The 12,697-nt window shown below is 41.3% G+C and overlaps 1 protein-coding gene across 1 annotated transcript in view; it reads right to left on the minus strand.

Annotated features, from left to right (window-relative positions):
• acbd6 (acyl-CoA binding domain containing 6) overlaps positions 1 to 12,697 on the minus strand; it is a 45,075-nt gene continuing 32,378 nt past the window's right edge. Inside the window, exons 7-8 of the mRNA XM_061779847.1 lie at positions 5,380 to 5,410; positions 1 to 1,879 (exon numbers count right to left, since the gene is read on the minus strand). Coding sequence (XP_061635831.1) covers positions 1,725 to 1,879; positions 5,380 to 5,410 — 186 coding nt within the window. The 3' untranslated portion in view covers positions 1 to 1,724. The remainder of the gene's footprint in view (positions 1,880 to 5,379; positions 5,411 to 12,697) is intronic.

Consider the following 12,697-nt stretch of genomic DNA (forward strand, 5'->3'; position numbering starts at 1 on the left):
TCTTTTCTAAATTCTTTATATCATTGATGTGACCTATAAGCTGTACAACTCAATTGAAACTTGTTTTTCATCTTTTCGAGAACGGAAGTAATAATAACTGAAATAATGTGGTTGCACAAGTGTGCACACAATCTTATAACAGGGGATGCAGCTGTGTTGAGAATTAGCTAATCACATTCAAATTCATGTTAAATGGGAGTCAGCACACACCTGCTAGCATTCGAAGTGGCCCTGTTTCACCCCAAATAAAGTTAAGCTGTTTTAGTAGGCTTTTCCTGACACTTTTGTAGTCACATCTCATAGCACAAATCATGTTCCATACTAAGCTTCCACAGCATCAGAGGGATCGCATTGTCCAAAGGTGTCAGTTGAAAGAGAAGGGTACAAAAGAACTTGCAAAGTATTAAATTATATTACCATGAACCTATTGATATTACCAACAAAAGGACAAGAAGGAAACTGGTCGGTGAGGCTGCCGAGAGGCAGACTAGCTACAATGCAGGAGATGTAGGAATTTCTGCCAAGTTCTGACTGGTTAGTACGTGACAGCAATCTCCAGTCTTCTTCATATTCCTGGGCTATGTGGTAGAATGGCAAGACGGAAGGCTAATCTTCTGAAAAACATCCAAGCCCAGCTACGTTTTGCAAAAAACACTTGTCATCAAACAGGTCTGAAATTTGTTATGGTGCGAAGAAACCAAGGTTGAACTTTTTGGCCATAATTCAAAAAGGTATGTTTGGTACTAATACAACACTGTTCATCACCACAAGGAGTAAAGCATGGTGATTGCAGCCTGATGTTTTGGGGCTGTTTTAATCCAGCTGTAACTCCGGCCTTAATCAAGGTGGAGGGAATTATGAACACTCAAATACCAGCCAGTGTTAACAAAACCATCATGCTTCTGCTGCAAAGCAAAAACTGTCAGGAAAAGCCTACTAGAAGATCTGAACTTTATTTGGGGTTAAACAGAGGCACTTTAAATGGTGGCAGGTGTGTGCCGAGTCCAATTTAACATGAGTTTGAATATGATTGGTTATTTCTGAACACAGCCACATTTTGTCATAAGTGGGTGTGGACAGTTGCGCAACTACATTATCTCAGTTGTTTATTTTTTACTTCCCTAGTTTACTCGTCTGTTTATTATTATAGTGACACACTATGTAATTTTCCAAGACTGAGTCATGCAAAGAAAATGAGAAGCCAAACTCAAACCAATTTGGGTCATGAACTGAAAAAAAAAAATCTGGGCTGAATTATTTGCAGTGAAGATAAATGAGAGTAAAATCATTTTTAAGAATTTAATGTTGAGAAATGAAAGACTAAGTATTCTTTGGAATGAAACACTAATGAATCATCAACCTGAAGCAGTGGTAAAAAATTTCTATAGTGCTTGTTGAAGATAAAATAGACTGTCTTTTGCATCATCAAATTATTTACATACTAGACAGTGCTGTTGACAAATGAACTTATTGGATCCAGAGCCATGTCGGCCAACCCTAATTGGTGAAGTAGGTCAAAAATACATTATTTCAAATGAAGGAGAAACATGGCAAAGCCAACCAAATTCAGTTGTTAAGGAGCAAAAAAAGAAATGAAAACACAAGCTGCTAAGGTTGTAGAGTCTTTCTCCAGGGGAGTGAGGGATGCTGGGAAGTCTGGGATGATGAGACAACAACATATGGGACAGGGTTCTGGAGTTGAGGGGCAGCACGGCATGGCTGCTCTAGCCTTTAGGAACGGTGTACTGGCGCAGGAATGAAGAGATGGCGCCAGACTCTGTGACCTCCTCGGGGAGCGAGCCCTCCATGTCTTTGATGGATGGGTCGGCACCAGCGCTCAGCAGGAGCTCCACGATGTCACCAAATTCACACGCTGATGCTATACGAAGACGAAAACTATTAGATCAGCAAGTGTATGAGATAAAACAAGTATTTTTTTTTTTACCTCTACCCATTATGTACGTTCGTTAGTCAGCATCACATCGAGGCTCCCCAGGAATGTGCATTGAGACCTCTGATGTTTACACAAGAAGTAGCCTTGATGGTGTTTTCCCCAACAAGCACCATTCTAGTTCTTTCTGGATGGTGATAAAAGACTGAAAAGATTTACCACCTTAGGAAGACTTGGCTGACTAAGCCATGTTTCGGCCAAATGGTTCAGTTCGCTCGTGGGGTGTGAAGGCGACATGATAAAAGCTGTGTCATCTAGGTACAGTGGTGTGAAAAAGTATTTGCCCCCTTTTGATATCAAATTCTAATTTTTCCCCCCATAGTTTCCCCACTTCAATGTTTAAGATAATCAAAGACGTCAATATCAGACAAATCAACCCATGTAAACATTAAATATAGTTTTTAAATGGTGATTTCATTTAACGAAACACAAACTATGGGCGGCACGGTGGGCGACTGGTTAGAGCGTCAACCTCACAGTTCTGAGGACCGGGGTTCAATCCCCGGCCCCGCCTGTGTGGAGTTTGCATGTTCTCCCCGTGCTTGCGTGGGTTTTCTCCGGGCACTCCGGTTTCCTCCCACATACCAAAAACATGCATTAATTGGAGACTCTAAATTGCCCGTAGGTGTGAATGTGGGAATGGTTATTTGTTTATATGTGCCCTGCGATTGGCTGGCAACCAGTTCAGGGTGTACCCCGCCTCCTGCCCGATGACAGCTGGGATAGGCTCCAGCACGCCCGCGACCCTAGTGAGGAGAAGCGGCTCAGAAAATGGATGGATGGAAAACTATTCAAAGCTATCTGGCCCTGTGTGACAAAACTAATTGCCCCCTTTGTTTAATCATGAATTAACTGTGGCTAATCACATTTTTTGGAAAGCTGAGTTAATTTTCGCTGACGACAACCAAGCCTGATTACCTCCAGACCTGTTCAATCAAGAAATAACTTAAATAAACCCTGTCTGCCAAAAGATCTAAAAAACTTGTGACAAAATGGCATCACATTCAAAGAAATTCCAAAACAGATAAGAAAAAAGTCATTGACATCTATCAGTCTGGAAAGAGACGACAAAAAGCCATTTTTAAAGCTTTAGGACTCCAGCAAACCACAGTGAGAGCCATTATCCACAAATGGAAAAAACATGGAACAGTGGTAAACCTTCCCAGGAGTGGCCGGCCTACAAACATTACCCCAAGAGCACAGCAACGACTCACCCAGGACTCACAAAGGAACCCCTGGACATTATCTAGCCTCATTTGCCTTAGTTTAGGCCAGCGTTCATGACTCAACAATAAGGACGAGGTAAAAATGGCATCCATGGCAGAGTTCCAAGGCAAAAGGTACTGCTGACTAAAAAGAACATAAAGGATACTCTTACTTTTGCAAAAAACATCTGAATGGTTCCCAAGACTTTTGAGAAAATATTCTATGGACTGACAAGACAAAAATTGCACTTTTTGGAAAGTGTGTGTCTCGTTACATGTGGCTTTGAATAGTTTTTTCCCTTAAGAAATAAAAACACCATGTAAAAAAATTACATTTTTTGTTTACTTAGGTTATATTTGTCTTATAGTTATACTATCTGTTTGATGATCTTAAACAAAGTGGGCAAAATATGGACCAAATAATTTGAGAAGGGTACTATAAATAGCCCGATATACCATATCAGTGTGACAGCATGTACAGTGGATATAAAAAGCAAACACAACACTGTTCACCACCAAAAGAACACCATACCTAGAGTGGAGCATGGTAGTAGCCGAATCATGCTTTGGGCTGTTTTTCTTCAACTGGAACTGGGGCTTTAGTCACGGTAGAGGGAATTATAAAGATTTGTAAATACTAGTCAGTATTAGCACAAAACCTTGAGGCTTCTACTGGAAGGCAAAAAAAAGAGTTGGACGATGTGTAGACTTTTTACATCCACTGTAATTATTAAATGACTAAATAATGAAATCGACCTTCCTCTCCAATCTACAGTATTTGAAAAAATATTCAATTTCATTGCATCACTCTCTCTCAACCAATCAAAACAGCAGTATGTCTAAGCTCTACCCTGCACAAGCAGACCAAAGTGTACCACTACAACAGGAGACCCCTACTAAAGGGCTCTGAAAAGTGTTCAGTTAAAAACGCACTAAAATGTGTACCAAATGAACCATGATACTTTGTAAAAACTTTGCTCATTTGTGTCTACTAGTTTATTCCACATACACTGGTACTGTTGAAAAGCCCATCTGCAGGCCCGCCTGTTGCCACCCTCCCAGACCTCTGCTTCCCTCCAACGCTTCATTTCTGCCCCCAGGGCAATTTGTGTCCCCACTAAAAGGGTCTTCTCTCATCCTTTCAAGAAGAAGGTGGGTGGGGAGGCTTACACCTTCTTAACCTATTTAGTGGATCTCTGCCTTGCCAATGCACCTCTCACCCTGCTGGTACCTCACGGCGCGCCCCTTTCCCTCTCACTATGTGAGTGCTCTTCTTTGTCAGTGTCTAACGCTGCTTTAAAACAGTGGACTATGTGCTCCGCCATGATCGCTGATGTCAGCAGCGCAGTGACTGACAGCCAGGCCTTTTAACCTCAAAGAGTGTATGTGAGATGTGATGATACATCGGAAATGCGAGTGTATACGTGTGCTTGAGCAGGGCACGTGTGAAAGCCAGCAGAGATTAGTGTGCGGCTTATTTTTTTTCTGAGCTAGCCCTGCATTTGATAAGTGTTTTATTTAGCCGCGGAAGCGCGTGGCACGTGGTCGACGTCTCGCCTGGGCCTTGAGCTGTAAAAAAAAAAAATAAGAAAAAAGAAAAAGTAGCTACCCCTCAGGGGAGCCGTAGAGGAGGAGAACAATTTATGGCGAGCAGTAAACCCTCAATTAATCACTACCCAGCCGCCATGGCCCTGTGCAAAGAGAGGTGGAAATGAATGTTCATTCTCTGCTATTTGTCTCTCGGAGTTCATCGCTTATGTTTATTAGTCATCTTCTTACATGCCACCCCCGTTTGTGGGTGCATGTGCCAGTGGGTGACGTAACATGGCCACCACCAAACTCCTGCGGAGAGGTGGGGAGGACAGATGGTTGAGCCACAAATGCAGGCTCAGAAGGACAAGGGAACCGCCCCTCAGGGACCTGTGTGTTGGGGCATGAGAGGGTCAGGAGGAGTCTCAGAAGTGCTGCTGATTTCCTCTGGGAGGCCTGGCGATTATTACATACATCTATACACACACATTTGCTAACATAGATAGAACAAATACAGGTAGGAATCGCCACACATGCATAGATACAAACATACCAAAGGACATGCACAAGGAACAGGAAAGCCTCATTGGGATGGAAAAGGAGCAGAGGAAGTTGACGGGGACACATTTCCATCAATGTGCAGATGCACTTAAAAGTTAACAGAAAGACCCACATCAACAGCTGCCTTCTTACCATAATGTAGCGCCGTCTGTCCTTCATTATCCTGTGAAAGGCAAAGATAATGTTCAAAAGACTTGTGACAAATGAAGAATAAATCAGCACAGAGTTATGACAATAGAAATAAATTTGCAGCCAACATTGGCAAGCACAAATCCAAATGCTCCAAATTCACCTGTTAGCATACCAATCAGTGGCTACTTGTTGGGGATAGGTTTAGCAGGATCTGTTTTCATTGGCCCATGGGGGGGATTATGAGGAGATGAGGTATTGATTTGGGAGCAAACATGATCATGATCTGTCAGACTGCTTTGTGTGCTTTCAAAAATATGTTTATGTATTTCAATTAGGGATGAGCATGACAAATTTCCTTGATCGACCAATGGGAAAATTATTAAAACATATGATGATGAAAAATGATTTTAAATATTTTTTAAATAGGATTGGAGAATCTCTCTGAATGATTTAAACTCCTGTTTCAATGCCAGTGATGGACTGAGCAGAATACGCTACCCAGAGGAGTCATGCCACAGCAGACGTTTGCGTCACCCAACTTCCCACAGCTAACGGCATGTTGTTCTTCCGCTTTAGACCAGAAATCCAGTAAAGTGGTAGTAGTGGTGGTACATTACATTTTGACTTAACTGCTTTATGATCAATCAACAATAGATTCTACACAATCACTATAACCATCCTCAACACGTTGGTTCTTCTGTTTAAGGCTTTGGCTTTGAAAGGTGCCATACTGGAGATGGGCATGATAAATCGATTACAATTTGTGTAATGTAAATCAAAACTGAGATTAGCTTTGTAAGGGCATCTTAGACAGCTGTTGTAGCAGCTATTAGTGCAGTGTAGAAATATGTGGTTACCTGTCATTTATTTCTTTAAATATACAGTAAGTTTACTTAACATGGTAGCTATGTGACACTGACACACATAAGGTTGGGCATCGAGAATCGAGAACCGGGACTAACACGCCGGTTCTCCCGGAACCGTTCAAATTAAAATGTTCCCAGTTTCGTTGCCTAGTCCTCCAGCCGCGAAGAAGAAGTGGCCAAAAGCAACGAAGAAGCGGCGTAAACCAACGAAGAAGAACGGGCACAATAATGTGCTTGTGCCCAACGACAGCGCCGGCGAACTAAAGTGTGTCTTAACTTTGTTGAAATGAATGACCAGTCGCCTCAGTGCAAAACTTGGAATAAGATTATATTGTGCAAAGGAGTTTTACACGATGTGTAGCGTCTGACGCGCTCCGAGCCTCAGCCTACACCGTGCGGAGCTTCAGTGAAGTCAGCTCTAAGTCAATTGGGTGAGTGAAACAATAAAATACGTCTATGCCAACATTGAGACAGCTAACAATGTAAACGGTTGCTTGCACTTTTTGCACTGATGGTTTTTAGCATTTATTACAGTCTTTAAACCAACGTAAGTGCCAATGACAAAAAAAACAAACTTAACATTGGGCTAAAACTTCACCAGAGCAACTTTACATCAAAATGAATTGGGACAAAATTCACATAAACGTTGTCTCACATTATCCAAACACAAACCTTGGGCCTCATCAGTGGATAGGGAAAGGAATCAGCATTTTATAGCATTTGTTTCCATCCATTAAAAAAATTAAATGAAATAAAAAATAAAAACAGAAATCCTAATAATAATAAAAAATAAAACAATCACCGGTGCCGTGTGAAGTTACTTTTTGTGCCAAAATGCTGAGTTCTGGTGCGTACCCTTCAAAATAAAAGGCTACAAGCTTAAAACAAGAAGTCAAGTTCAAACTTGGACATATAAACCATGTGATGTGATGAAACAGAATACAGAGGCAGCTATATAGCATTGTTAAAATAACTATTTTAACAATGCTGTCAGTGAAGTCAAGTTAAGTGGGTGAGTGAACCAAAAAAAATAAATAGTTAAAACAGTTAAAGTAACTATTTTAACAATGCTATATTTGATTAGTAGCATAAACATTAATCAATGAATATTAAGTCAATTGGGTTAGTTCCATACACATTGAATTTTAGTTCATAGGTTTGATACTGATTATAAAGAACCTTGAGTCAAAACTTCATTTTAGTCTATTCTGTGGGCTGCTAAGAAAATTCATGTTTATAATTTGGACATCCTTTTTATAAACCATGCAAACTTTTCTGACCCAGCCCCCTAAAAGAATCGGAATCGAGAATAGTTTGGAACCGGAATCGAACTAAAGAATCGGAACCGGAATCGCTCAAATACAAACGATGCCCAACCCTAGATACACATCAGTCCGGGGACAACAGAGGGTATGTTAAGAGTTAGTGGTGTGTGTGTGTGTGTGTGAACGGTACAAATGGTAATTCAGGTTAAGAGGTCAATGGTAGAGACATAATTCTTGTTAGAAATGTGGCTTGAGGACATGGCTAGAGGTGTGTGTATAGGTATAATAAGACCCAATCTATGACAGGCATCATCAACAGAAGATTCAGTTCTTAATCACTGCTCCAGCCTGCCTTTGCACCTCATAATGATGATGAATGGTCAAAGTGCTGCCGGCGCCTTCAGAACAAAAGTCCAATGGGTTCACGTGATTGGAGGCGGATTATAACGCGGCAGACATAGTGACATTTCCTTTTCTGCAGTGAAAACACTTTGAAAAGATTAAAAGTATGATGATGAAAGTGTGCATTAGTCTTTTTCACTTTTGGTATTTGAACAGTAACTTTTCCTCGTAACTACCAAGTCTTCTGCTTCTTGCCTCACTTTTTTTTTTCCCATCTCTTTCCCTCCACTTCTGCTGTCATTACCACATCCACCTTTTCCTTCTTTACCATTCACTCAAATCCTCCACCATATTCCCTCTGCTTTCATTCCCTGTTTCCTTATTTTCCCCTCCTTCCCTCTCTTCTTCCATCCAGACCATCCTCAGTGCATGGTGATCCTATTGTTATGCTCTCTCTCCTTCCTTCACTCTTTTTTTCTCTGTCTCTGGGGCAGCACTTTGGGGATCTTCTGATTGGATTAGAGCTTTCTATTCCCTCTGGGTGGGTCTCAAACACAGATGCAAATCTCCACCAGTGAGTAGAAAAAGGGTTGTAGTTAACCCACAACAAGAATGTTGGCAGTCTAACTGGGAAATCCCACCCTGCTTGTTGTTTGTTGGTGTTAAATAGAACTGGCTAAAACTGTGCTAAAATAGGAACATTTCGGATTAAAAACAATGATTCATCACTCCAGAGGTTGTTGACTTCAATATCCATGTATACTTGACAAAGAGTCATAGACATGCACACATGCACAATAAATGGAATGTCGGGTTTCCCTTTGATCCATCCATCCATTTTCTGAGCCGCTTCTCCTCACTAGGGTCGCGGGCGTGCTGGAGCCTATCCCAGCTATCAACGGGCAGGAGGTGGGGTACACCCTGAACTGGTTGCCAGCCAATGGGTTTTCCTTTGAATATTATGAAAATGCATGATAAATAGCAGTTCTTATTCACAACATGTTCTTGCGAGAATTCTACTAAAATGTATGAACTGTAGCATGTTCAGAAAAAAATAAAAATAAAAACTCTCATACAGCAACAAGCCAAATCTTTGTCTACATGAATACCCATTCATTGGCTCAATCAAAAGCCTGAAATGTGACAGCAACCGCCTTGGGTCATGCATTATGATGACACTCAGGAGCATTTTTTTTTTCACTAATCAATTTTGAGATGCTTCTAAAACTTGAATGGAGTCCAACTGTGGTAAATTCGGATGACTGAACATCGTTTGGAATGGCACACACCTGTCTATATAAGGTCTCATAATTGGCAGGGCATATCAGAGCAGAAACCAAGCAATGACGTCTAAAGAATTGTCTGCTAACCTCCGAAACCGGATTGTCTCAAGGCATAAATCTGAGGAAGGACACAGAAGAATTTCAGCAGCATTTCCGATTTTTATTGTTTATTCGGAAAAGGAAAAACTTTGGAATTACCAGGACCCTTCCTAGATCTGGCTGTCCGACCAAGCTGAGTAATTGGGGAAGAAGGGCCATGCTCAGAGAGGTGAACAAAAACCCTATGGTCATTAAGGTGGAGCTCCACTGTTCCCTTGTGGAGCTAAGAGAACCATCCAGAAGGTCAACCATTGCTAACGCACTCCTCCAATCAGCCCTTTATGGTAGAGTGGCCACACGGAAGCCACCTTTCCCTAAAAAGCACATGGCAGCCCACTTGGAGTTTGCCAAAAGGCACCTTAAGGATTGTCAGACCTGCAGAAACCAAATTCTCTGGTCTGATGAAACCAAAATAAAACGTTTAGGCCTGAATTGCAAGCATCATATCTGGAGAAGAAGAGGCAATGCTCATCACCTGGCTAACACTATTCCTACTGTGAATTGAATGTTCAAAATGATAAACGTTATTGATTTAGCAAATAATCATTAACTTAGAATTGTATGGCTGCCACACATTCCAAAAAAAGCTGGGACAGGTGGCAAAAAAGACTGAGAAAGTTGAGGAATGCTCATCAAACACCTGTTTGGAACATCCCGCAGGTGAACAGGCTAATTAGGAACAGGTGGGTGCCATAATTGGGTATAAAAGGAGCTTCCCTGAATTGCTCAGTCATTCACAAGCAAAGATGGGGCGAGGTTCACCTCTTTGTTAACAAGTGCGTGAGAAAATAGTCGAACAGTTTAAGGACAATGTTCCTCAACATACAATTGCAAGGAATTTAGGGATTTCATCATCTACGGTCCATAATATCATCAAAAGGTTCAGAGAATCTGAAGAAATCACTGCAAGTAAGCGGCAAGGTCAAAAACCAACATTGAATGCCCGTGACCTTCGATCCCTCAGGCGGCACTGCATCAAAAACCGACATCAATGTGGAAAGGATATCACCAAATGGGCTCAGGAACACTTCAGAAAACCAATGTTAGTAAATACAGTTCGGCGCGACATCCGTAAGTGCAACTTGAAACTCTACTATGCAAAGCAAAAGTAATTTATCAACAACACCCAGAAACGCCGCCGGCTTCTCTGGGCCCGAGCTCATCTAAGATGGACTGATGCAAAGTGGAAAAGTGTTCTGTGGTCCGACGAGTCCACATTTCAAATTGTTTTTGGAAATTGTGGACGTCGTGTCCTCCGGGCCAAAGAGGAAAAGAACCATCCGGAATGTTATGGACGCAAAGTTCAAAAGCCAGCATCTGTGATGGTATGGGGCTGTGTTAGTACCAATGGCATGGGTAACTTACACATCTTTGAAGGCACCATTAATGCTGAAAGGTACATACAGGGTTTGGAGAAACATATGCTGCCATCCAAGCAACGTCTTTTTCATGGACGCCCCTGCTTATTTCAGCAAGACAATGCCAAACCACATTCTGCACGTGTTACAACAGCGTGGCTTCGTAGTAAGAGTGCTGGACTGGCCTGCCTGTAGTCCAGACCTGTCTCCCATTGAAAATGTGTGGCGCATTATGAAGCGTAAAATATGACAACGGAGACCCCGGACTGTTGAACAGCAGAAGCTGTACATCAAGCAAGAATGGTAAACAATTGCACCTACAAAGCTTCAACAATTAGTGTCCTCAGTTCCCAAACGTTTATTGAATGTTGTGAAAAGAAAAGGTGATGTAACACAGTGGTAAACATGACCCTGTCCCAGCTTTTTTGGAACGTGTTGTAGCCATTAAATTCTAGGTTAATGATTATTTGCTAAAAACAATAAAGTTTATCAGTTTGAACATGAAATATCTTGTCTTTGTAGTGCATTCAATTAAATATAGGTGGAACATGATTTGCAAATCATTTTATTCTGTTTTTATTTGTTTAACACAACGGCCCAACTTCATTGGAATTGTACTTTGTCATTATGGTATAATTTATTTTGATTTTTCTGAAAGAAAGAAAGAAAAAACTACTCAAATCAGCTTTAGAATATGTCTGTAACAGCAAAATTTGGGAAAAGTGAAGGGGTGTAAATACGTTCTGGTGGCAGTGTATATATAATTTACACAGCAAAAGAAAAAAGCAGTTTCCCCTTTATAAAATCTTGCTGGACTTTTTCATAAGTTCAGTTTTCAGTGCCCTAATCAAAATTCCTATTGGTGAAAGGCCAAAATGTGTTTTTAAAAATACCTGTGTAAAAAATGTGAGTCATACTATATTGGATACAACACGGAATAAGTCACCTCAACTAACCAAAGAACTTAAAACAATGTAGGGTAACAAAATGCAATATTTAAAATGACAAATATTACAAGGCAAATACAGATGTATAGTGCGTTGACTGTAGACGGTGTTTTTAATGCAATGTGTAGTGTGTGTGTGTTTGTACATGTGATGGGTCAGTGGCCTGTCCTCTCAATGCTCCCTAATGCCCCTGGATCCAGGACCGAGGCTTGATGGAATCACAGGAAATTGGATTGTCTTCCATTTGCTTTGGAAGTAGCTTGGAAGACAGACCGGCCGCTTACTCCCGCCACCCCCCGCTCGGGTGCACCCCTGTTCCCATCCCATTACAGAGGCATGTTGAACGAAACCCCTGCTTTCGCATGTCATCCAAACTTTCCCCTTGCGGTGCAGAAACGTCAGCAGAGTGTTCAATAAAGCAGCTGCTTGCACAATAGCAGTATCTCCAGCACCGAACAGTGGATCACCCTAATGGGCCGGACCAATATGCTTAGGTGCAGCATGAATAGGGAATGACCTATTAGTACAATTGCGGTATTGCTAGATGTTAAAATCACACCCATCTATCATTTCTACCATGCAAGCGAGGTGAGGTAAGAGATTGATGAAAGAGAAAAGAGAAAGAAGTGCCGCACAGTTTAGATTTTTTTAGTCTTACAAATAAATAGGTCCTAAGAAAACCTGAGATAGCATGTTTACATTTTTGTGTAAACTCATCAAAAAGCATAGCATCTATCATATGTCTGATGAGAGTGGAGGAATGTCAAGTCAGTAATAAAAACCCTCAGCTGTACTTAAACTTATCCACAGCACAAACATAGGAGGACTGTCACAAATGTCATTCATAGAAAGTGACTGAACTGGTTTTATGCTTGGATCCGCTTTCACAAATTTCTTGCTGGTTGAACAACAATAGTCCAAATGTTGAGCCTAAACTGTTTACAGCAGCATTAAGTGGAAGCTTCAAGGTCATAAAACATAACTCAGTTTGGGGATACAAATAGAACGCAGAGATCTCTGGAGTCTATGATACAGTCTCGCGGCATTTCATTCTGATTGTGTGTCTGAACCTTGGATGAGATTTGTTGAGGTTGATGTTAAAGCCTGTCCTGTCAAATCCAGCAGATCCAGCGGTGGATTTTGCAGAACAAGCTTCCG

The sequence above is a fragment of the Phyllopteryx taeniolatus genome, chromosome 7 (assembly GCF_024500385.1).
Source record: "Phyllopteryx taeniolatus isolate TA_2022b chromosome 7, UOR_Ptae_1.2, whole genome shotgun sequence".
Classification (NCBI taxonomy): domain Eukaryota; kingdom Metazoa; phylum Chordata; class Actinopteri; order Syngnathiformes; family Syngnathidae; genus Phyllopteryx; species Phyllopteryx taeniolatus.